The 27,076-nt window shown below is 37.4% G+C and overlaps 1 protein-coding gene and 1 non-coding gene across 4 annotated transcripts in view; both read left to right on the forward strand.

The window, feature by feature from the left end:
* The first annotated feature begins 813 nt into the window (after positions 1-813).
* The window catches only part of IARS1 (isoleucyl-tRNA synthetase 1), an 80,877-nt gene continuing 54,614 nt past the window's right edge, over positions 814-27,076 (forward strand). For all 3 annotated transcript variants that reach the window (XM_060155486.1, XM_060155487.1, XM_060155488.1), the window contains exons 1-7: positions 814-903; positions 7,472-7,597; positions 8,143-8,299; positions 8,547-8,666; positions 10,559-10,641; positions 14,279-14,396; positions 18,474-18,621. In XM_060155486.1, the coding sequence (XP_060011469.1) occupies positions 7,479-7,597; positions 8,143-8,299; positions 8,547-8,666; positions 10,559-10,641; positions 14,279-14,396; positions 18,474-18,621 (745 nt within the window). In that variant the 5' untranslated portion in view covers positions 814-903; positions 7,472-7,478. The remainder of the gene's footprint in view (positions 904-7,471; positions 7,598-8,142; positions 8,300-8,546; positions 8,667-10,558; positions 10,642-14,278; positions 14,397-18,473; positions 18,622-27,076) is intronic.
* Positions 3,877-4,009, forward strand: LOC132523970 (small nucleolar RNA SNORA84). The gene has a single exon (XR_009541735.1). It is a non-coding gene; the product is annotated as a small nucleolar RNA SNORA84 (small nucleolar RNA).

A 27,076-nucleotide genomic window follows, 5' to 3' on the forward strand; every position in this document is an offset into this window, starting at 1 on the left:
GGCTGTTACCATCATTTCTGCAGTAAAATTTATGAGACCTCTGCAGGTGGCACTGAAGGACACAAAAGGAGAGGCTTCTCTGAACACCACTGACCACCAGTGCTTCAGCTCCTCGCAGACCATGTTGTGGCCTCTGCATTTCCCCGAGAAACAGGAGGGTCTTTTCAGATAGGTGGGTCAAGAGTTTTAGTATACAACAGAATTATCCAGGATGCGTGTTAAGATGCGTATTTTTGTGACCCACCTCCAGAGACTCAGCAGGCCTAGTCTATGCCCTAGGACTCTGCATTTTTGCAGACTCCAAGGTGGTTTGGTGCAGGTCTCCACTACACCAGAAAACATAGTCCTAGTGCCTAGGGCTGCTTTCCTTAACAGTCATCTAGTAAAGCAGCCTTGAGACTGCGCACTCACGGCCCCGCAGTATAATTACTGAGGCTACTATCGTTGGATTTGGTTAACCCCTGGTGAAATGCATTTACGTCTTGTGAACAGTGAAGTGAACACCGACAAAGGCTGTGTAACAACGCCCAGTCAGGACGCACAACAGCCTCCTCTCTGTGCCCCTACCAGTCAGTCCCCACCCCGGAGGCCACAAAACAGTCGTGTCCACCACCATCGCCCTAGCTGCGTGAAGGACGCAGTGCGTCGCCGCCACGCCACGGAGTCGCACAGCCTGCCAAGGCACAGAGCAACGCCTGGTCGGGTGGTCGTGACTTGGAACGCACGCGGCCAATCGGCGTCCGGCTTGTTTACGGGTGTCAAACGGCGGGCGCTGATTGGCCGGTGCAAACCAGGCCACTTCCTCTTAGCCTCATGCTTTCGGGGCGTTGCATCACCTCTAGACTCTTGACCAAGGCGTAGACACGGCTCCTTCCGACGTACTCAGGCTCGGAGGCCCCTCAGGTACGCCTGGTACTGCTCGCGGAGGCCCCTCAGGTACTCCCCATCCTGCCCGCGGGGCCCCTCAGGTCAACCTGTCCTGCACACGGGCCCCTCAGGTACGCCCCTTACTGCCCACTGGGATCTACAGTCCCTCCGGTACACAAGATTTTTTTTTTTTAATGTTTATTTTGGGCTATGGGTTAGTTACGTGCATATCCGTTTCCAAGGAAAACATTGGGAGGAGGTCTAAGTGGGGCGAAAGAACTCAGAACCAGGTACCAATCCTTGCTTAGCTCTCGGGCCGAGGATTACAACCCTTGGAAGTTCCTCAGCTTCAGCCTGGTATCCTGGTAACACATGAACTGCTGGGTGGTTCTCAGAATTTGGTGTGATCGAGCTTACTGGAGTTCAGAAGGTGGACGAAATTACTTGAAAGTCTAGGTATTCATAAGAACAAATCAATAAATGCCCACGAATGGGCATTTATTGCTGGGTGCCTGGGATTAGAGGGAAGTCCCCGTCCTCGGCTCTTACACAGTCTAATAATACAGTATTCCAAGTGCACAGAGGAGGAAGACAGTTCCTAAGTGGGATTTCGAGGTGGGAGAAGGAGAAGGCTTCTCAGGAACTGCAGTGGGTTTGGAGCCTTGAAGATAAGTAGGAACTTGGGGATACGGTGCAAGGGACTGTAGTATAATGTATAGCAGGATTTTAAAGTGTGTGTGATTCAGGAGATGGGGAGTTGTTGTAGTCACTGCAGTTTCGTGTGAGGAACAAGTGGAAGATGATGCTTGGCTTCCAGCCTTATTGAATTTGTGGTTTCCTTCTTGAGTGAAGTGGTGTTTGAAGTGAATCCAGAAGGGAAGATAAGTTTTTTATTAGGTTTGACAGTATTACTTTTAGCATTCATTCAGGTGTTGCAGAGAAGTCAGGAAGAGTGAAACTAGGGGCAAAGCAATTGTTTTAGGGATTTCTAAGTAATACGATGAACTTTTACAAAGTAAATATCAGTAAAATGGTGGACAGTATGTCTTCTTCATAAGTGATTAGAGAGTGAATTATAGGGAAGAGAAGGCAGCTAAATGCAGATTGCACTCTTAAATGTTTTTGGAAAGATGATATAGTGACTGGGCAAAGGCAATAGAGTAGAATTTGTGGACAAAGTAGTAATGATAATAATTTCTGTAGATGACATGTGATTGCTCAGATAGCCATTATTTCACTTAACGTTAAATTAGCATTGTATTTACAAACTTTATTTTACAGGTGGCAGAATTGAGGTTTAAAGGTTGAGTAACTTTTCCTATAAGTCACATACTAAGTTGTGGCACCAAAACTGTCAAATTCCAAAGCCAACCCTCTTAACCATTATCCTTGCCAAGAGGAGCCCCCGGAGTGGGATATTTGAAAGGCAGGTGGGGGCACTATCACTGATGGAAACTAAGGATGCTGACAAAGGGATTTGTTCAAACTTTTTGAGCACTACCATGTGTAAGCACATGGTAAGACAGTAAGAGGTTAGACAGTAAAATGCTTTTGCCAGCAATAAGTTTACAATTGAGTTGGAGAGACAGGCATGCAATACAAATAAACCATAATGTGTAGAAGAGGAGCAGATTCCGGGCAGGGGGATATTAGTTTTGTAAAAAGGGGATTGGTAAATCCCCATAGAGCAGAGTACATTTAAGCTAAGCAGTGCTAGAGTATTTGGAAAAAGGGCCTGAACGCAAAGCAGTATGTCAGCAAAGCAGTTTTGTTTCTCAGCAGTGTCAAGAATGTGATGTAGTTGGAGCTTGAGTTTTGTAAGAGTAAAGGCCAGGAGTACTAACTGTGGGTAAGATCATGCTGCCCCACTGAAAAGTCTGTACAGAAACCATTGGGAGTGAGGAACCATTGCATTTTTCTTTTTTTAATACAGAAGTGATACTTTCAGAACTTTTCTATTAGGAAGGTGGTGTGTAGGCTGTATAGTATTTATTTTTCCCTTTATTTTTAAACTTTTTATGATAAAGTTAATACATACTCAAAAATAATCAAGACAGAGTAATGTGAAATAAATAAAAATCTGTTCTTTCACGCCTTCCTCATCTAATCCTATTCTCTGGTGGTAGCCATTGTTAAGTTTGGTGGGTAACCTTCTAAATTAAATACAGAATTACTTAAACATAGACTTAGTGTATTTTTAATCTCTTGAAAATATTATAATACACATAGTATAAATTGCTATAACTGTGACTTGCTGTTTTCTTTCTCAGTATGTATAAGGAATATATATATTTGATATATTATGATTTATTATCTTTAATGCCTGCATGGCATTGATGTACCATAATTTATTTTAGTCTATTATCTATTCATGGATATTTAAGTTTTCAGATATTTGTCTATAGAAATGCTTCAGTTGATATCTTTGTACATATTTTATACATTTGTGTAAGTAAATCTCTGGGTTATATGTTAATAGGATATAAGTAGTTTGTGAAAAGGCTGGAGATAGACCCACCTCTTGGGTTAAATTTGACTTAATGTAACAAGTTATGAAGACCTGAGAATGAGGAAGAGGGAATAGAGAAATAGACTTAGAAGTCAGACCCACATGACTTGGTGATCACCTGGATGTGGGGATCATCTGGTAGTATTAAGGGTAACTCAGAAATTTCAGGTAATGGGAAGGAATAGTGGAACTACTAGTACAGTGGAATTAAAAATGGGAGCAAGTGTGGCAAGGAAGATCATGAGGTTTATTTTAAACAAAAATGTTTTTGGTATGCTTTTCCAAGATCTGTGGAGGTAAATACAAGTAAAGGTGAAGGAGGGTATCTAGAAATTGCTGAACAGGAAGTTGAGGCTAAAGAGGTCTGCAGGAGTCATGGAGTAAGGAAGATAGTGGAGGCCTTGGATTATAGTTAAAGGGAAGAAGAGGAGGTTGCTTCCCTGAGCCTAACCTGGTAGGGTTAATCTCCCTCTTCTTTCTGCTCCCCCTTTCCCCCAAGAGCCCTGTGGTTACTGGATACTGTTGTGCAGGTACAGCTCTCCAGTGGATGTGAGGGGCCAGAGCAATCCTGTGATTTATGCATGGGGGCCGTTTCTCCTCAGCAGCCGCCATAGCCCGGTCACTGATACATGGCTCTTCCTGGAATAGTCTATACCATTACATGGATCTTTGGGTTTGGTCAATAATGCAGTGGTTCTTAATCTTTGGGGGGAGTAGAGGCTCTCTAGAAAATTTTATAAAAGTTAAAAGCCATCTTCACAGAAAGCTTAAATCTCATTTTCTCAAAAAAAAAAAGTTCAGATAGATATTCCAGAATAATTGTCAGAACAGTTTAAGAGAATGACTTAAATTTTGATGTGCATGCTCATCTTCTAGGATCTTGTTAAAAAGCAGGTTCAGATTCCTCAGTCCAAGGTGGGGCTGGTGAGTCTGCTCTAATCAACTTCCATAGATGCTGCCAATCATAGGACCAGCCTTGACAAGCATTAGGGGGTGACAGAAATAAGTATGTTGATATCTAAAGATCTGTTAGTCTTCAAATGTAACCCCTTAAGTTTCAATTGGCCTCTAGTAAGGTTGTCACTGAACCAGTAGGACTCCTACTAAATCAGTAAATGCACAGACTAACACCTCTCTCGATCCTTCAAAGGCTGGAAATTATAACAAGAACTCAAGATCCAAAATACTTTTCAACTTCTGTTTAATAACATTTAATGGAACACCCTAATCAGAAATGGATAGTTGAGTTAAATGGCCCACCTGTTCTTTCCTTATTTTTTTCCTATATAAAACTCAAAGGTACTCTCATATCTCAAAAATAAATGACAGGGGGACAAAAGGAAAGACACCGCTTGTAACAAACTTAAAAAAATGTTTTTTCTGATGTTAAAAATGTTTATTAAACAGATCACTCATTTCCATGTGTGACTCAGACCTCAGTGGCAAAATCTCATTTTTTATAGATTTTTCTCTTATGTGCAAAATCAATATCCTTTTAACTTTTTATCCCTTGTCTTGGCTGCTAGGAAGCTCACAGTCATATTTTGAATCAGTGTTGCTAATTGATAAAAGCATAGGAGCTGCATGATTTAAATTTTCCCTGATCCTGAATTTCCATATAATTTTTAGATTCCCTAATTTTATTTTTAATCAATGTGTGTATTTGCCATTTTATGGTTAATCTTTTGGTTAGTCTCTTCACATTCTCTGTCAAATAAAATAGAATAGAAATTAGTTAACATAGTAAGACTATATTTGTCTTTGAAATTCCATAATTTCTAGCATTGCTTTATATACATAAATTTATTTTTTATTTGTTTTTTATAAAAAAAAATTTTTTTTTGATGGCATGGGTCAATTACTGTACTTAGGCTTTGATGTTTTCAGAATTGGTTGAGGTATGTAAGTTTCTTTGCTCCTAGAGTCAGTTATCCCAGAGTGTTACAGTTCTTGTGTTCTTAAGGTTTTCCACCTACTCTGTTGTTTTCTCATTATTAGCAATTCTGTCCCCTTCTAATCTGATGTTGGCTTGGAAATCTGGTCACCAACCTTATTAGAATTATAAAGTGAGAATAAATAGGCTTTGAGGAGGAATGGGCTCGAGGATGCTCACTAGATAGTTAAGCCCCGACTGATCAAATGTTTCTGAAAGAAGTTATTAATAAACTTCTGAAAAAAAGATACTTTAAGACTTCTCTCACCAGGCACTAAATCAGAGAGATATAGAGTTTGTATTTTACAAAAATCATGAATAAACAACAAAAGTGATAAAATGTAAAATTAGAATGAACTAGGAATTATTTGAATGTGATTCTCATCTTTTTAGCTTTAAAATTTTTTTAGGTTTTGCCTGTTTCCCTCAGAAAGATTAGGTTGATTCAACAGAAGTGCTTTCTGTCCTGTGAATGTAGGTAAGAATTTTTACCTACTTTGAGATTTATTTTTTCAGATTAATGAATTTTTAGTATCACTAGACAGAATTGCCAAGATTTTCTTTTCTTTTTTTTTAAGTGTGTTGTCTGCAATTACTAAATGTTATACTGTAGTTGTAGAATAAGTGAAGAGTGTGAATTGGACACAGATTCTGAAATAAATTTAAAGGTACCATATATTTCTACTTCATACCATATACAGAAATAACTCAAGATGGATCAGTGGCCTAAATATAAGAGCTAAAACTTCACAACCTTGTTATCTGTAGTGGTCTCTTAGATATGACACCAAAAGTTGAAGTAGCGAAACCAATAAATAAACAGGACTTCACCAAAATTAAAAGTGTTTGTGCTTCAAAGAATATATACCATGACGAAAATAAGAAACAAGCCACGGAATGGGAAAAAATTTTTGCAAATCCTGTAACTGATAAGGGGATTTTATCTAGAATATAAAGAACTCTTACAACTCAGCAGTAAAAAGACAACCCAGTTAAACAATGGGCAAAGGATGAATAGACATTTCTCCAAAGAAGGTATGAAATGGCCAATAAGCTCAACATCACTAATCATTAGGGAAATGGAAATCAAAACCACAATGAGATACCATGTTATACCCACTAGGATTTCCTATAATCCAAAGATGGACGATAAGGAGTGAGGATGTAGAAAAACTGGAATCTCATTCTCTGCAGGGAGAATGTAAAATGACACAGCAGCTTTGGAAAACATTTTGGCAGTTTCTCAAAAAGTTAAACATAGTACCATATTACCCAGCAGTTGTACTCCTAGGTATTTACTTAAGAGAGCTGAAAACACATGTCCACATAAAAACTTATATATGAATGTTCATAGCAGCTCTGTCCAAAAGTGGAAACAATGCTAATGTCCATGAACTGATGAATGGATAAACAGAAAGTGGCATATCCATATGATGAAATATTATTCAGCCATAAAAAGCAATGAAGTATGAGTGCATATCACAACATGGATGAACCTCGAAAACATAATTCTGAGTGAAAGAAGCCAGACGCAATAGGCTGTATATACATAATTTCATTTATGTGAAATGTCCGGAATAGGAAAATCTAGAGAGGCAGAAAGCAGATTAATGGTCTCCAGGAGGCTGGGGAAGAGGAGAATAGAGAGTGACTGCTAATGTGTACAAGTTCTTGGAGGGCAGAAATGGGAGTAGTGAAGAAAATGTTCTGGAAGTAGTGAGTGGTGGTGGTTGCCCAACCTTGTGAATATACTTTAAAAAAAAAAAAAAGGTAAAAATGAATTGTACACTTTTTTTTTTTAATATTTATTTATTTATTTGGCTGCGCCAGGTCTTAGTTGCAGCATGCGGGACCTTCGTTGCGGCACGTGGGATCTTTTTTCAGTTGTGGCATGCGGGATCTAGTTCCCTGACCAGGGATCAAACCCAGACCCCCTGCATTGGGAGTGTGGTCTTAGCCACTGGACCACCAGGGAAGTTCCATATTATATACTTTAAAAGGGTGAACTTTATGGTATGTGAACTTTACCTTAAAAAAAGGGGAATTTTTTTTAAGTACCAAGTAGTATCATGGCTAGTGATAGGTACATCTATTTTAATGTATTGTACTCTGTTATTCCTAGACTTCTCTTTTGAGAATAATAAATTTGATTTCTCTTGCAGTAACAAAATGGTTCAACAAGTTCCAGAAAACATCAATTTTCCTGCTGAAGAAGAGAAAATCTTGCAGTTTTGGTCCGACTTTAATTGTTTTCAGGAATGCTTAAAGCAATCAAAACATAGGCCAAAGTACGTGGATTTCTTTGGTAGAGTCTTTAAGAATAAGAGGTCTTCCGAATAGAGTTTATATGTCACTCTCTTCCTTTCCACTTTTCTCATTATCGCTACCCTCATTTAAGCATTTAGACTAGTAGTGTAATAGCCTCCTATTGTGGTACTTCCTGCCTCTAGTCTTCATTCACCTAAAGACCAGTCCTTTCTTTAATTACTGTTTTCATCATGTGTCTCCTGTGCTCAAAAACTTTATCATAGGTGTTTGTTGCCCTATTTTATAGATAACTCAGGATCAGAGTGAATAATTTCCCTTATATCATGGAACTAATTAATGAAGGATGGATGGTCCAATACAGGTCTCTCCAACTCTGTCATAATTAGCTTTTTTAAAGGCAGGGCCTACAGTAGATATCTAATCAGTTATGTCTGATTTTCCTAGCCTCGCAGCTTTTCTTCTCCCCAAAGGCTCTACAGTTACAGGAGCTATCTATAGAAAAATGCTGTCCTAAATTTTTGCTATCTGTTTTAAAGTAACTTAACGTATTTTTATTACCTCTTAGATTTACCTTCTATGATGGGCCTCCTTTTGCAACTGGACTGCCTCACTATGGACATATACTTGCAGGGACAATTAAAGATATAGTTACAAGATATGCTCACCAGAGTGGGCTTCACGTTGACAGAAGATTTGGATGGGATTGTCATGGTTTACCTGTGGTATGTTTGAGTCACCAGCCTTATAATGTTTTGATTTTTTTAATAAGCATTAGATTTCATTATATAATATGTTAAAGTATGAATTTTTGCTATAATCAGACTTTCTTCATTTTTATAATACTATTTATAGTTCATTTTCTCTGTAGATTTTCTGAGAACTAATTTTTTTTAATCTGTTTTCTAGTTTTGTCGAATTGCATTTGCTTCATAGGGCAGGGATGTTAACAATCTTATTGCAAATTTTCAGGAATATGAAATTGATAAGACACTGGGAATCAGAGGACCAGAGGATGTAGCCAGATTGGGGATTGCAGAATATAACAGTCAGTGCCGAGCCATTGTGATGCGATATTCTACTGAGTGGAAGGTATTTTTGGTTATTTTAAGTAGAATTAAAAAAAACTCTAGCTTTTAAATGGGGGTTGAAATGTTTTATGGTTCCTTGTGCTTTTTATAATATGTGCCCAAAAAAGGGGTTGATAATCCTCTTTAAAGGAGTTTTTGGCTTCCATCTTCAACTCCATTACTTAAACTGTTAGCTTAAACTGAACCCTCTCCTTTCTGATTTCTATGTGCTTGATTGGTCTTCCATGTTTAATCTACCTACCCACAGTATATGACAGGAATCATGCTGTCCTAGCAAATAGATTAACTTGAATGTCGGCAATAAAAAAATTAAGATGTTAAAAACAATTCACATTTGTACCCATTGTTTTATATTGACTCCCATCTTGCCCACTGCTTCTCTTTGTAATAGAGCTCCCACAACTGGTACATTTTAGTAACCGTCTGGTGCCGGCAGAGCTCTTGTCCTCTCTTATTCTGATGTGCTTAGGAACAAAGGTCCTCAACTCCCCCATTCCTCAGTGGCTCTCAGATTAATATATATATATATATATATACACACACAATTTAAAAACATGTCTGGCTTTTATTTTTTTCCACCTTTACTATCTTACCACTTTGTCAAATTTGCTATTCTTCAGAATTCCCTCAGTCTTCCAGACTTCAAACTTTAATCATCATGATCGATTCAAATGTCAAATCCTATCAAGCCTTTCTTAGTATCTCTTATACTAAGTATCTTTTATACATTTCTTTTCATTCCTACAATCTAGTCTCTCACCCACCATTGTCTTTATTTCTATAAGAATCTACCAATTGGTCTCTTGCTCATGTTCCTTCCACTTAGCCTGCCAAGTTATTTCTCTCAAGACTGTTCATTGTACTCTTCCTGCTCAAAACTTATCTTCATTGTTGAATGAAATCTGATTTCATCAACCTAAAAATCAAAGCTCCTCAATTTTCTCCTAACCTAACTTTCTTTAATCTACCTTTCTTGCCTGGTCACCAGTAGGGGAAAATCCTGATGATTATAACATGCATATGGGCTCTTTTTTTTTTCTCCCCCCAAAATGGTATGAAGAGCCTCTATACCCATCACCCACTTCCCAAAAGCTAACACCTTTAATAACTATCGTATAATTATCAAAAGCAGGATTAACATTGATACAGTATTATACACCTTATTCAGATTGAACCAGTTGTCCCACTGATCTTTATTTTTGATGCAAGATCCAATCTAGGAGCATAGATTGCATTTAGTTGTCATACCTCCTCAGTCTCCTTCAATCTGGAACATTCCCTCAGTGTTTGTCTTTCATGACCTTGTCACTTTTAAAAGAATACAGACCAGTTATTTTGTAAGAAGTCCCTCAATGTCTGATGTTTCCTTATGATTCAGTTTAGGTTATACATTTTTGGCAAGAATTCCTCAGAAGTAACATCATCCCCTTCTCAGTCTATCATATAAGAAGGCCTATGATGCTGATAAGTCTCATTGGTGTTGTTCACTTTGTTCACTAAGGTGATTCTGTCAGGTTTCTCCATTGTAAAGTTGCAGTTTTTCCTTTGTAATTAGTAAGTACCCTGTTTCTTATCATACTATGACTCAGTAATTTTAGCAACCATTGATGATTCATGCCAGCAACAGTTAGACGTGTGTTTGCCAAATGGTAGTTTTGGTAGACTTTTATAAAAGAATGTTAATACTTGTAAATAACATTCCCTGCATATAGAATGAATGCCAAGAAAACTTGTTCTTAACCTTGCAAAATGTGTTGTTTACAGTATACATTTACTTGAACCATTGATCTGTTTTTCCAAAATCATCATATGTAGTGATAATAGAAGTAAAACAAATAGCTATACAATAACAAATACCATTGTCTAAAAACTCTAATATTCATATTTTTTAAGTCTACTATTACCAGACTTGGCCGATGGATTGACTTTGACAATGACTACAAAACTCTCTATCCACAATTCATGGAATCTGTCTGGTAAGTTTATTTGAAGTTGAAATATAATGACTATTTTGTTATATTAGTTAGTAGAGATGCTCTAGCATGAATCCACTTGTTTTCAGATCCACAATTATCTGAAATCTTTGGGGATGGATTTGTTTTGTTTCTGTTTTTAAAGACTTAATTTTGCTGTGAACCTAAAAATGCTCTAAAAATATAAAAGAGGAAGATATACAGATTTCCCATGTACGCTGTGCCTCCACACATACATAGCCTCCTCCATTATCAACATCCCCCACCAGAGTGGTACATTTGTTACAATTCATGCACCTACCTTGACAGATCATAATCACGCAAAGTCCAGAGTTTACATAAGAGTTCACTCTTGTTATGCATTCTATGGATTTGGACAGATGTGTGATGACATATATCCATAATTCTAGAATTATGCATTGCCGTAAAATTCCACTGTACTCCACCTATTCACCCCTTCCACCCCTAGGTTTATTTTTGAATTCAGTAAATTTTGGATTCTAGAAAGGTATTAGGTTATCCATATGTTCTGTAGTACTTAATGGCCCTAGCAGATTGAGCAGCAACTTCTAATCAATTTCATTAGTATTTCTATATCAGAACATATAACTCTTCACACTAAGTAAAATAAATGAAGAATATAAATGGCCTGATGTGAGTTCAAGGTTTTTTGGTCATATTAATTAGTACCAAATTTTAGGAAAATTAGGTTTCAGAAATGGGTTTGTTTGTTTGAAGGAATTAAGTCTAAGAGATGTGTACTTGAATTTTTTACTAAGAGAAGTTGTATATGCAGTCACTGTTTCATGAGTTTCAAAATGAATTTTGCTTCCTTTTACTATTATAAGACAACTGTTGCAATGCCAATCTTTTTTTTTTTTAATCTATTTTCTTTATTTTTGGCTGCATTGGGTCTTTGTTGCTGCGTATGGGCTTTGTCTAGTTGCAGTGAGTGGGGGCTACTCTTCGTTGTGGTGTGCAGGCTTCTCATTACTGTGGCGTCTCTTGTTGCAGAGCACAGGCTCTAGGCACGTGGGCTCAGTAGTTGTGGCACACGGGCTTAGTTGCTCCACGGCATGTGGGATCTTCCCGGACCAGGGCTCGAACCCATGTCCCCTGCATTGGCAGGCAGATTCTTTTTTTTTTTTTTTTTTTTTTGCAGTACACAGGCCTCTCACTGTTGTGGCCTCTCCCATTGCGGAGTACAGGCTCCGGACACATAGGCTTAGCTGCCATGGCTCACGGGCCCAGCCGCTCCGTGGCATGTGGGATCTTCCCAGACCGGGGCACAAACCCGTGTCCCCTGCATCGGCAGGCGGACTCTCAACCACTGCGCCACCAGGGAAGCCCGGCAGGCAGATTCTGAACCACTGCACTACCAGGGAAGCCCAATGCCAGTCTTGATAGGTGATTTAACCTGAGCCTCCTTCAATTGTCTGAGAATCATTATGTATCATTAATGGGCAAATAGTTATTATGGTTGCAAAATGACCTATGTATATAACTCAGGCCTTGAGGGAGTCCTACTTTTGTTAAATTATGCATGATTACAGGTGAGTTGCAAAGCTCTTTTGTAGGATACATATTTTTGTGCTGCACTGTAGGTGCTTGTGCCTCTTACTGTCGTCCTATCTACCTGATTACATTTCTTTTAGTCAAGATCTGTTGCACATGCTTGGCACGTGCCTTTGCCTTTGAGGAGCTAGATACCGTGGGACAGTTCTCAGACCCTCTGACTCTGATGTGCCCCTGTGGGTGCATCTCCAGACCCATGTACCCAAGGGTGAGAGCTGATTAAACTCTCTGACATGGCAGAAACTTTGGACAGGGAGGCTTCCCATTTCACTGAGTAGTTGGAGTTCTCATGATTAGGGCATTCTAAAAAGCAGGGTTTCTCTTAAACTTCTGGAAAAGAAGGTACTCTTTATGCTCTAGATCAGGACAGTTTAGCACTTAAATGTGGTTAGTATGACCAAGAAACTGAATTTCTAATTTTAATAAATTTAAATGAGCACATGTGGCTAGTGCTACCATGTTGGACAATATAGCTCTACATCAGACTTCTTAATTTACATAAAACATACTTGAATCGGGGGAAAACCATTTTGAAAGCCTCTTGCTATTAGAATGTTAGTTATTCCTGAGGAACGTGTTGGCATATAAATAAGGCATATAGACCTAGGGTGAATATTTAAAAAATAGTAGGAGATACATTTAAAATGATAACATTAATTTAATGGTGATAATTTAGATTGAGTTGGTGCTTTTGAGTATATAAAGTACTTCCACTTGAATTTTCTCAGATGATCCAGAAAGTCCTGTGGATTGGGTTAGGACCCACTTTGAGGTAAAGGCAAGTGGTTGTGACTTGCTTGAGATCACACAACTAATTATATGGCTCTTAGGCTTGAATCTTGGTCTTATGATGCAAATCTGACACTTTTCCTCTGGTCTCCGGTGAATGTCCTTGCATCAGAGTATATAATTTAAGATTGAGTTTAAACTTGGGAAATTTGTTAAAAGATGTCACCTTTTAGGCTTTATCCAAAGCCAAAGGAATACGATGAAAATACTTGCACAGTTTTACATAAAAATGTATTTTAACAAATGGGAGAGAATTTAATTCATTTATTGTGCCAAGTACATAGGAATCGAACTGTAAAAATGAGTTAAAGACAAGTAAGGATTCCTACCAAATGAATTCTGGCACCCAGTTGGGAAAGGTGAGTAGTCACCACAGGAGAACCTGGGATGACTGTTTTCCAGTGTCTTGCTACATTTAGCTTAGAGCAACATGTTTAAGTGTTTAATAAAAGTTTTTGACTGACTGTAGGAGAGATATCTCATCCTAATCCCAATGGTTTATACTTTTTAAATTGCCTCTGTAAAACTGTCCATTACAGTGAAATTTAAGCAGTATACCAGAAAACTATTAAGAAAAACAAGAAGTCTGGGCTTCTCTGGTGGTGCAGTGGTTGAGAATCCACCTGCCAATGCAGGGGACATGGGTTCGATCCCTGGTCCGGGAAGATCCCACATGCTGCGGAGCAGCTAAGCCCCTGCGCCACAACTACTGAGCCTGTGCGCCTAGAGCCCGTGCTCCGCAACAAGAGAAGCCACAGTAATGAGAATCCTGCACACCGCAACGAAGAGTAGACCCCGCTTGCTGCAACTAGAGAAAGTCTGTGCGTAGCAACAAAGACCCAACACAGCCAAAAATAAATAAATAAATAAGTAAATTAAAAATTTTTTTTTAAAAGTCTGAAATCCCAACCATAGTTAACATATTGGTGAAAATCTACTTTTTTAGCACCTCTAAAAATGTAAATGTGTATACTGATACATAGTTTTACATAATTGGTACCTCATTGTACAGTATGGTGTCAATTGCTTTTCTCAATCAACATCAAGTCATTAACACCTTTCCATGTCAACAGTTATTTGCACTTTTAATGTCTACATAATATCTCATTATACTGAGCTGTTGTAATTTACCAGCTATTCACCAGTTGAGAGACATTGTGTTTCCACTTCTTTGGCTGTGAGAAACTCTACAGACAGAAACTGGCATAAATGTTTGCATTTGGGAAAATAGAATTATGGTTATGTAATTGTAAAATTCTGTCTCTTTACTTGCCAGGTGGGTCTTCAAACAGCTCTATGATAAAGGCCTTGTTTATAGAGGAGTGAAAGTCATGCCCTTTTCCACTGCATGCAATACTCCACTTTCCAACTTTGAATCTCACCAGAATTACAGGGTATGTGAGATGTCATTGGTGTTAAGTTATGTACTCAGAAGATAAATGGCTGTGGTGATCATGGTAACTTAGTCCCAGTGTGGAATGTTAGCCGGGGGAGTGATGTGAATGATGTGTCTTAATGTGATAGGTTTTGCTTGTTTTAACCATATTTTTATGCCTCTCTTTGTTTAATAAGTCCAGCTCTGCTCTATTTTCCTCCAGTCACTGTTTCATAAGGGTTACAGCTTAGGGTGTTTTTGTGCCTCATCTGAGGCTTTGTAATATCATTTATTTGTTAAAAGTATTTGGAGGAAGATCTGATTTGCAATTGGTGGTGTGTTATGATCGTTGATGAATGGAATAACTTGCTGTCGTTGGTATAAGAGTTTAGACGTGTCTGTTGTTTACAAAGTGTACTGCTTTACCTTATCCAGGGAGATAGTAAAGACTGTAAGTCTTCAGGAATAAGAACTATCTGTTCTCATGTGTGTATATTCAAGGGGTGTTTTATTTCTGAGTTTATCTAACCCTCTTTGTTTTTAAAGGATGTTGATTTGTTTGGAATTCCATCTCACGGCTAAGGTTTGGAAAAGAGAAATGTGCTGTAAATAAACAAACTGTGTATTTACCTGCATGTCATTATTATTAACACTTGCATTTCAAAAGCACTTTTCATCTTGCAGAATGCTTTCAACATCCCATTGGATCGTTGCATATCCTTGTGAGGTAGGCATGATGATGCCTGCCTGTTGTCCCCTAAATACCCTTCTATGGCGGTGCTCATGTTATTATGTTTTTTTAATAAAATATTTTAAGCACATAAAAGTGTAGAGAATAATATACTAACTATTGAGTACCAAAGACTTAAGTTTTGTCAAATCTTAATATATTGCTGTATTTGCTTACTTTTTAAAAACACTTTAACATGGAGAATTTCAAGCATATACAAAAGTAGACAGAATAATTAATTAACAGAATAATTAACTCCCATGTCCTATTGTGTATCCCCTACAATCTCTGGTCAATCCTGCCCCATCTACACACTCCACTTACTTCTCCCAGACCCTTTTTCCAAAGCAAATTTTAGACATATCATTTTATCAATAAGTAATTCATTATATATCTTCACTAGATAAGAAATATTTCTTTAACATTACCAGAGTACCATTATCACACCTTAAGAAGTCATCATCAATCATTTTTAATGTTCTTAATATTAAATATTCTGTAGTTGTTTAACTCCTGGATATCATCAGTGTTCACATTTCTATTTGTCTCATAAACAGCATCCTTTTTTTCCCTCAGGTTATTTCTAGTTGTTTTTTTTGGTTTGTGTTTTCTTGTTTTATTTTAATCGAGACATAAGGAAGGTTCATACACGGTAACAGTTGTCTTTTAGGTCTGTTTTAATGTGTAGGGCTCCATTTCTCTTTCTATGTTTTTCTTTTTCTTTTTTTTTCCCCCTTGCAAATTGTTGTTTGGGAAACAGATATTATCTTGTAGTTTCCCACAATCTGAGTTTTGATGATTACATCTCCATAATCTAACATTTTCTCTGTCCTCTGCATTTTATAGAAATAAGTACTTCTTTTTTTTTTTTTTTTTTTGCGGTATGCGGGCCTCTCACTGTTGTGGCCTCTCCCGTTGAGGAGTACAGGCTCTTTTGGGGAAGGAACTAAGGTCGCGCAAGCCTCGTGGCGTGGCCAAAAAATTAAAAAACAAAACATGGGTTTCACTGAATGCATCCGTTGTTGATTTCAAATACATCAAATGTCACAGATAGCAGTTGATTAGTTTTGTCTGGTTCTGTACTTTGAAGAAATGGAAAGATCCACTATGTATTCTTCTGTTTCTGGCTTTACTCACTCAGCATTATGTTTGTGATAGTCATCCATGTTATGTGTAGTTTTGGGTCTTTTGTTCTAATTTCTGTGTAGGTGAATATACCACAGTTTGTTTATTTACAGCACATTTCTCTTTTCCATTTCCTTCTTCACATCCTGATAGGTAACCACTATGCTGAATTTGGTGTTTCTTTTTCATGCATATTTTTATTATCTATATAAGTATCCGTAAGCAGTATTTAGTGTTGTTCACAAGTTTTTAAATCTCATTCATTGTATTTATTCTGCATTTTTCTTATTATTTCTATTTATTCTTGCCTTTTATACTAAACATTGTTTTAAATTTTCTTCATATTGATACATGTAGCTTTAAGTTTATTTTTAACTGCTGTATAGTGTTTCATATAACAGATTACAATTTATTTATTCATTCTTTTGATAGATATTTGAGGTGTTCAGAGGGCACAGCCTTTTTTTCTTTTTAAATGGTAACAATTGGTGTTGCTCCAAATGTTTTGTAATATAAATCCTGTGTACTATGCTGGAATTTTGTTTGGTAACTAAATTTTTACATGTTAGAGTCCCATTATAGCTTGTTAGGTCCTAGGGTTTTCAAAGTGTATACTCTTCTATAAGTAAATAAATACATTCTCTTATTGGGAAAGAGCAAGCTGTATGGAACTAAATTGAGTTACAGAAGAAAGTCCTTCCAACTTTTCCAAAGGTAAACCAACTTGTGGTATATAAAAATATTTATTTTTTATATTGTCTAAATTTTTAGTTTTTAGAAGTCTGGTTGATGTGATTATTTATGAGGCTTATGCTCATTGTGGAAAATTTAGAAGCCATAAAAGATATAAAGAAGAGGGAAAAAAATTATAATCTCAGTACCCAAAGGAAATCACTATTAATGTTTTATTTAGAGTTCTCTTCAGTGGCTTTTTAATTTTTTTATGTTTATTACTATACATACTAAAATTAATAATTTTTATATCTTAGTACCTATTTCCTGGTTTAATAAGACAACATTTTTTTGCTCCTCCATTTACTTACTCTGTTCCATATACTGGCACAAAATGAATGTGAAGCCAACACCCAGATAAAGTTAAAGAAGAACCTTGTCAAGCAACCTGTGAAAAGCTCTCCCTTCTCATGGTCCCTTCAGTTTAGCATGTATCCCCCCACTCCTCTATAGCAACCACTGTCCTCACTTCCAACCTCATTGTTTGCTGATTCTGTACTAAATATAAATGGAATTGTACACTTTGTTCTTTTTTTGCATCTGGCTTCTCTTGCTCAAGATTATGTTTGTGAAAGTCATCCATGTTGTGTGTAGTTGTAGATCATCATTTTAATGACTGTCTAGTATTTAACTTATCCATTCTATTGTCGATGGACATTTGGGTAATATCCAATTTTTGGCTCTTATCAGTAGTACTACCGTGAGCATTCTGGAACTTGTCTTTTGGGGAGCATATATACACATTCCCAGGAGTGGGATTATTGAGTCATAACGTATACTTACATTTAGCCCTAGTACAAGAGTTGGCAAACTTTGTAAAGGCTAGATAGTAAATATTTTAGACTTTGTTGGCCAGATCTTTCAGTCCTGTCAAAACCATTCTTAGGTCTTGGGCTCTATAAAAACAGGTAACGGCCAGATTTGACCCATGCATGGACAATGGTTCATTGCCTCCCACTCTAACCCCAAAGGGATTATACTTCCACTAGACAGTTCTGATGACACTGCATCCTTGTCAGCACTTAGTATTTTCTGTCTTTTTTCACTTTGGCCATACTATGAGTGTGTACTAAGGATTGTGTTTGTTTTTAATTTTTGGCATAATTTCAGACTTCCTGAAAAGTTGAAAAGAATTCTCATATACCCTTCAATTCAAATAAAGAATAACACTGTTTTCCAAAATCGTCATTTTATTGACCTAATTCTTTATGGACTTGTTATAAAATAGATCATTGTAATAGTGAAACCTCATTTATGTATCCCACTTGCTACACTATAAATGTTTTATTTGTGACTACTAAGGTAATTATTAAAGCATTTTCTTTATATAAAAAATGTATTTGGAATTTCTCTCTTTGTATTTTCTTTTTACAAATATGGCAGATTTTTTTAAAGCTCAGTTTATTCTGAAAATAAAAGTTTATTTTATTCTTTAGGATCAGTTCGTTTTTCTTCCATGTCTACTATTATGGAATCTGTAAAAGAATACTTTATTTCATTTTATTTCAGGATGTTCAAGATCCTTCAATATTTGTAACTTTCCCTTTGGAGGAAGATGAAAGTATATCTTTGGTTGCCTGGACAACTACTCCCTGGACTCTACCTAGTAACCTTGCCCTGTGTGTTAATCCAGATATGCAGTATGTGAAGATTAAAGGTAAGTGTGAGCCTGGTTACTTATGATCAATATGAATAAAATAATTTTAATGAATTTTGGGAAAGAATGAAAGCTTACATTTCTTCCCTTTTTTTTTTTTACTTTTTTAATTGAGGTATAATTGACATACATTATGTTAATTTTAGGTTTACAATAAAATAAACATTTGTGTACCTCATGAAATGAACACCATAGTAAGTCTAGTTAACATTCATCACCATACATATTTACAGAATTTTTTTCTTGTGGTGAGACCTTTTAAGATCTACTCTCTCAGTAACTTTCAAATATGTAATACAGTATTATTATTTTTTTTTTTTTTTTTTTCCCGATATGCGGGCCTCTCACTGTTGTGGCCTCTCCCGTTGCAGAGCACAGGCTCTGGATGCGCAGGCTCAGCGGCCATAGCTCATGGGCCCAGCCACTCCGCGGCATGTGGGGTCTTCCTGGACCGGGGCATGAACCCGTGTCCCCTGCATCGGCAGGTGGACTCTCAACCACTGCGCCACCAGGGAAGCCCTGTAATACAGTATTATTAACTATAGTTGCCATGCTATAAATTATATCCCCACGCCTTATTTTATAATTGGAAGTTTGTACCTTTTAACTCCCTTTACCCATTCCACCCCACACATACACATACACACCCCTGCTTCTGACAACCACCAGTCTGTTCTCTGTATCCATGAGGTTTATTTTTGTTGCTTTGATTTCATTCTTATTCCACATATAAGTGAGATAATATATTATGTGTCTTTCTTTGACTTATTTCACTTAGCCTAATGCCCTCAAGGTCCATCCATGATGGGGTGTTTTTTGTTTGTTTGTTTTTGCGGTATGCGGGCCTCTCACTGTTGTGGCCTCTCCCGTTGTGGACCACATGCTCTGGACGCGCAGGCTCAGCGGCCATGGCTTACAGGCCCAGCCGCTCCGCGGCATGTGGGATCTTCCCGGACCAGGGTACGAACCCGTGTCCCCTGCATCGGCAGGCGGACTCTCAACCACTGCGCCACCAGGGAAGCCCCATCCATGATGTTTTAAGCAGCAAAATTTCAGTTTTTCTTACAGCCAAATAGCATTCCATTGTACATATACATACCATATTTTCTTCATCAATCCATCCATTGATGGACACAGGTTGTTTCCATAATTTGACTATCATAATTAATGCTGTGATGAACATGGGGTGCAGATATCTTTTCAAGTTATTGTATTCATTTTCTTTGCATAAATACCCAGAAGTAAAATTACTGGATCATATGTAGTTGTATTTTTAATTTTTTGAGGAACCTCCCATACTGTTTTCCATGGTGGCTACGCCAGCTTACATTCCCATCATCAGTGCAGAGATTCTCTCTTCTCCACATCCTTGCCCACACTTGCTGTCTCTTGTCTTTTTGAAAACAGCCACTCTAACAGGTGTGAGGTGATACCTTATTGGGGTTTTGATTTGCATTTCCCTTATATAACTGGTATTGAGCATCTTTTCATGTACCTGATGGATATCTGATTGGAAAAATGTCTATTCAGATCTTCTACCCATTTTTTAAATTGGTTTGGTAGGTTTTTCTTGTTTGTTTGTTTGTTTGTTTTGCTGTCAAGTTGTATCAGTTCTTTATATATTTTGGATATTAGCCCCATATCAGCTGTATGATTTGCAGATATTTTCTCCCATTCAGATGGTTGCCTTTTCATTTCGTTGATTACTTTTGCTGTGCAGAAGCTTTAGTGTAATATAGTCCCACATTTTTTTTTGTTTGTTTTTATTTTTGCTTCTGTTTCCTTTGCTTTTGTTGTCAGAGCCAAAAAAAAAAAAAAAAAGACATTGCCAAGACCAATGTCAAGAAGTTTATCAACTATGTTTTCATCTAGGAATCTTATGGTTTCAGGTCTTATGTTAAAGTCTTTTATCCATTTGGTTAATTTCTGTGTATGGCATAAGAGAGTGGTCCAGTTCTCCCAACACCATTTATTGAAGAGATTCTCCTTTCCCCATTGTATATTCTTGGCTCCTTTGTTGTAAATTAATTGTCTTATGTGTGAGTTTCTTTCTGGGCTCTCTGTTCTGTTCCGTTGATCTATGTGTCTGTTTTTATGCCAGTACCATACTGTTTTGCTTACTAGAACTTTGTAATATAGTTTGAAATCAAGGAGTGTTGTGCCTCCAGCTTTGTTCTTCTTTCTCAAGATTGCATGGACTATTCAGGGTCTTTTGTGGGTCCACATAAATTTTAAGATTGTTTATTCTATTTCTGTGAAAAATGCCATTGAAATTTTGATAGGAATTGCACTGAATCTGTAGATTTCCTTCAGTAGTATGGACGTTTTAACAATATTAATTCTTTGAATCCATGATCATGGAACACTTTTCCATTTATTTGTGTCTTCCATTTCTTTCATCAATGTTTTAAACTTTTCAGTGCCTAGGTCCTTCATTTCCTCTGCTAAGCTTATTCCTACATATTTTATTCTTTCTGATGCAATTGTAAATGCAATTGTTTTCTTAATTTCTCTTTCTGGTAGTTCATTATTTGTGTATAGAAATGCAACAGCTTTCAGTATATTGATTTTGTATGCTGCAACTTTACTGCATTTATTTATTTTTATTTTTTAAAATAAATTTATTTTTATTTATTTTTGGCTGCATTGGGTCTTCGTTGCTGTGCGTGGGCTTTCTCTAGTTATGGCAAGCAGGGGCTACTCTTCGTTGTGGTGCACGGACTTCTCATTGCAGTGGCTTCTTTTGTTGCAGAGCACGGGCTCTAGGTGCATGGCCTTCAGTAGTTGTGGCACACAGGCACAGTAGTTGTGGCTCGCGGCCTCTAGAGCGCAGGCTCAGTGGTTGTGGCACACGGGCTTAGTTGCTCTGCGGCACGTGGGATCTTCCCGGACCAAGGATCAAACCTGTGTCCCCTGCATTGGCAGGAAGATTATTAACGACTGTGCCACCAGGGAAGTCCCTCCATTTATTTTTTAGTTCTGAGATTTTGGTGGAGTCTTGAGTTTTCTATATGTACTATCATATTATCTGCAAATACTGAGTTTTACTTCTTCCTTTCCAATTTAGATACCTTTTATTTCTTTTTCCTGCCCAATTGTTCCGGCTAGGACTTCTAATACTATGTTGAATAAAAGTGGCAAGAATGGACATCCTTATCTTGTTCTTGATATTAGAGGAAAAGCTTTCAGTTTTTCACCAGAGTATGATATTAGCTGTGGGCTTGTCATATATGGCCTTTATTATGTTGAAGTACATTCCCTTTAAAAGAGGCATTTTTAGTAGAAGTTGTTCAAGTAATTTTATCTAGCTACAAAGAGATTATCAGGATAAACTTGGGGTTTTTTTGTTTGTTTGCTTGTTTGTTTGTTTTTGGCCACACCACACAGCTTATGAGATCTTAGTTCCCCAACCAGGGATCGAACCCAGGCCCCCGGCAGTGGAAGCATGGAGTCCTAACCGCTGGACCGCCAGGGAATTCCCAAGGATGTTGTTATTATCAAGTAACGGAAAAATCTCTTAACTCCCTGGGTTTGTGTGAAGGCAGGGCCTGGATATGTATTGTTTAGGGCTATGCCCTTATAACCCATTACCTAGAACAAAATAAGTATTCAATAAATATCAATTAAATGAATGAATGCTTAAAAAGTCTTATCATGATAGATAGGAGGAAATAAATAGACAATAGATGGGTCACACTAGAAATAGAACACAATTCATTAAGGAAAACTGAGTTGGATACAATATTAGAGAACATCTAAAATTTTCTCAGAAAGTTGCTTAAGTCATGCTTAATTATTATTTTAAAAATATTCTTTATTTTGATTTTTAAATAGACATCAGTATTAGTAATCAGGACATAGTTTATACTTATAACTTAATAAACTTATTACAAATTATACAAAAAATAAATGTATTTACTAGAATCAGTAAAGCCGTTGGGGCTGGGAGGTAGCATGAACTCTCTGGTCACATGTCTTATGATTTATTGTTTGGGAATCTGTTCTTAGGTATGTCATAATCACTCATATGTGCTAATAACCCTGGGGAAATTTGCCTTTTATTAAAATTTCTTAGAAACCCAGAAAACCTCTACTAAATAATTTTCTAGTAGTGAATACATAGGTATGGTGTTATGTAGCAGGATATGTTTTGGAGGGAGAAATCTGATAATGAGTTTCAAACAGCACAGCAAAGCCAGTTAGCTTCCAGTGTACTTCTAAAGCTGGAAATAATCCAACTGTTTGCGCCTCCTGAAAGGATAACCATGCCTGTTTCATGTTGGTGAATTCCAAGGCTTGAGGCAAGGGATCCAGAAAGGAAGCCATAAGAAGTGGACAGAGTGAAGGTCAAGAGTATATTTTCAGGAGTTTAGAGGAAAATAATATAAGAAAACATGTGGAACACATCTTAGTTTACTGATTCCTACTCCCCTCTTTTACATGTCCAAGCAACTAGTTTATCTACTTATTTCCCTTGGCCTAGGAAAAGGACTATTTTTTTACCCAGAATTTCCTTCTTGGTCCAGTGTAGAAGTAAATACTACTTTTTTTTTTTTTTTTTAGTTTTTTATTTAATTTTTCTTTTGTATTAGACTATAGTTGATTTACAATATTGTGTTAGTTTCAGGTGTACAGCAAAGTGATTCAGTTATACATACACATATCTATTCTTCTTCAGATTATTTTCCCATATAGGTTATTATGGAGTATTGACTAGAGTTCCCTGTGCTATACAGTAGGTCCTTGTTGATTATTTTATATATAATAGTATGTATATATGAATCCCAATCTCCTAATTTATCCCTCCCCCCAACCTTCCCCTTTGGTAACCATAAGTTTGTTTTCTAAGTCTGTGAGTCTTTTTCTGTTTTGTAAATAAGTTCATTTGTATCATTTTTCAGATTCCACATATAAGTGATAACCATATGATATTTGTCTTCCTCTAACTTACTTCGCTTAGTATGATAATCTGTAGATCCATCCATGTTGCTGCAAATGGCATTGTTTCATTCTTTTTTGTGGCTGAATAATACTCCATTGTTTGGTTTTTTTTGATGTAGAGCTGCATGAACTATTTTTTATATTTTGGAGATTAATCCCCTGGCGGTTTCTTCATTTGCAAATATTTTCTCGCATTCTGTGAGTTGTGTTTTCCTTTTGTTTGTGGTTTCCTTTGCTGTGCAAAAGCTTTTAAGTTTAATTAGGTCCCATTTGTTTGTTTTTGTTTTTATATTCATTACTTTGGGAAGTAGATCCAGGTATTGCTGTGATTTATGTCAAAGAGTGTTCTGCCTATGTTTTCCTCTAAGAGTTTTATAGTATCTGGCCTTACATTTAGGTCTTTAATCCATTTTGGGGTTTTTTTTCTGTATGGTGTTAAGGAGTGTTCTAATTTCATTTTTTTACACGTAGCAGTCCAGTTTTCCCAGCACCACTTAGGAAGAGACTGTCTTTTCTCCATTGCATATTCTTGCCTCCTCTGTCATAGATTAATTGACCATAGGTGCGTGGATTTATGTCTGGGCTTTCTATCCTGTTCCATTGATCTATATGTCTGTTTTTATGCCAGTAACATACTGTCTTGATTACTGTATCTTTGAAGTATAGTCTGAAGTCAGGGAGCCTGATTCCTCCAGCTCCATTTTTGTTTCTCAAGATTGCTTTGGCTATTCGAGATCTTTTGTGTTTCCACACAAATTTTAAGATTTTTTTTTCTAGATCTGCAAAAAGTGCCACTAGTAATTTGATAGGGATTGCATTGAATCTGTAGATTGCCTTGGGTAGTATAGTCATTTTGACCATATTGATTCTTCCACTCCCAGAATGTGGTGTATCTTTCCATCTGTGTCACCTTTGATTTCTTTCACCAGCATCTTATAGTTTTCTGAGTACAGGTCTTTTGCCTCCTTAGGTAGGTTTATTCCTAGGCATTTTATCCTATTTGATGCAATGGTTAAAAAGAAAAAAAATTACATTTCTTTTCTTCTTTTAATTAATTAATTAATTTATTTTTGGCTTTATTGGGTCTTCGTTGCTGCGCGTGGGCTTTCTGTAGTCGTGGTGAGCCAGGGCTACTCTTCATTGCAGTGTGTGGGCTTCTCATTGCGGTGGCTTCTCTTGTTTCAGAGCACAGGCTCTAGGCATGCGGGCTTCAGTAGTTGTGGCACACGGGCTCAGTAGTCGTGGCTCGTGGGCTCTAGAGCGCAGGCTCAGTAGTTGTGGCGCACAGACTTAGTTGCTCCATGGCAGGTGGCATCTTCCTGGACCAGGGCTTGTGTGCCCTGCATTGGCAGGCGAATTCTTAACCACTGCACCACCAGGGAAGTCCTACATTTCTTTGTGGAGTAAAAATAGAAGTTTTTGAAAAAGTATTAGATTTAATCAGAAAAATAACCTCTAAGAGCATTTTCATTTCTGATTGAAAAATTAACACAAAACATTAAAATTAACACAAAAAAATTAACGTTGTACAGAGATATAAAAAGTAAAAATTTCATATACTTTTCAGATTATAATACTTTCATACATCATGCTCCTATTACAGATGAAGAACCTGAGATTCAAAGGGGGTGGCGTATCATTGCTATTAGGAATCTCCAGTATGTGTTTTCTCAACACCGCCAAGCAAGTAAATCAATTCAAGCACTAGCTATCTGGAGCTTGAGTCAGATATCACAGGTCAAGAGCTTAGTCCTACAAGACTTCCCCCTGCCACTGCAACCCCCCCGCCCCCTTTCAGATGTCAGTCACAAGTTCCGGTTGTCACCTGGGCTTCTCACCAACCCATGACGCCCTCCTTGGGTCCGAAGAGCAACTCACAGAACTCAGAAACATTGTACTTACTAGATTACTGGTTTATTATAAAAGGAGATTGTAATGGATACACATGAACTGCCAGATGAAGAAGTGCATAGGGTGAGATCTGGAAGGGTCGCAAGCACAGGAACTTCTCTCCCCAGAACTGGGGTGGGCTACTCTCATAGCATGTGGATACGTTCACTAACCTGGAAACTCTCCAAACCCCATCCTTTTGGGTTTTTATGGAGGCTTTGTTACATGGGCACAATTGATTAAATCATTGGCCATTGGAGATTGAACTCAATCTCTGACCCCTCTCTCCTCTCCAGAGGGGGCTGGAGGTGGAGTATGAAAGTTCCAACCCTGTAGCCATGTGCTTGGTTCACCATCCTTAGGTTACCTAGGGGTTTTACAAAAGTCACTCCATTAACGTAACAAAAGACACCTTCCCACCACTTAGGAAATTCCAAGGGTTTTAAGAGCTCTGCCAGAACAGGGATTAAGACCAAATATATATTTCTTACTCTATATCATAGTATCATAGAATTGGTACCAGAACTTGAGAACTTTGTACCTTTCAAATATTTCCTGGTGGTCAAGTTAACCATAGTCTTGATGAGGCCCTTTCCATAGAGATTTATATGAAAAAAGAAGGTTGGTACCTTCAGGTTTCTATAGTTTATGGGGAGCAGGGGGAAGTCAGGGAAAGAAAAGAAAAACTCATAGCCAGAAAAAGAATCCGTCTTACAAGACAGTTAACTTGATTCACAATAGCTTGTGCTATCAAGGGAAGAATATTGAGAAAGGAATGGAAAAGTGTTGGGCGTCAGATATTTTTATCATTGTTTAGCTGTGCCTTAGGAGTAGCTAAGACCAAGGGTTGGTTTCTAGCGATATCAACTGGGAAGGAGCTGTTTCCACATAGAGCCTGGCTCTGGTGTCTACTGCTGCTTCTCCCTGCAAGTGCATTTCTGTCTGTTATAAGTTTCCTGAGTTGCCTGTGGATCATGGCCATTCCGTAGTAAGCCTGACAGCCATAAAGGCCATCTGGCTGAGATTTCAATCATGTCATTCATCTGCCTGCATACAACTCTTTTACTTCTTGTGTTCTTGTGTACCATGTGTTCTGTGTTTTATTCAGAAAATATAGACTCCACTTATAATGAAGTTCCTGTGAGGTCAGAACTGGTGGATGGCAACATTATTTGTGGTAGTTTTTCAGTGAATTGCAAAGGCCTTCACAAGGATCCATAGATACTCATTTTTCTTACAGACTTAGTATATTCTTAGGTATAGCTTTAGTATATTCTTGGGTATGTCATACTTTACATGTGGGCGTTTAGCCTAAATTTTTGTAAGGCAATTTGTCAGTATCTATTAAATTTTATATGTTTATGCATTTGTTTCAGCTTTTCTCTTCCTAGGATAGTATCCTTCAGAAATGTTTCCAATATGGGTACAAAGACATGTATAAGAATATTCATTATCCCAGTGTTCATAGCAGTAGCAATTTGAAAACAGTTTAATTGTCTAGCATTAATTGATATGTTAAAAATAACTTGTACCTCCATAAGATGGAATACTATAGAAGCTATTTAAAAGAATGAGAGAATCTATATGTGCTAACATATGAGAAAATGTTCACAATGTATTATGT

This window comes from Lagenorhynchus albirostris, chromosome 7 (assembly GCF_949774975.1).
Source record: "Lagenorhynchus albirostris chromosome 7, mLagAlb1.1, whole genome shotgun sequence".
In the NCBI taxonomy this organism is placed as follows: Eukaryota; Metazoa; Chordata; class Mammalia; order Artiodactyla; family Delphinidae; genus Lagenorhynchus; species Lagenorhynchus albirostris.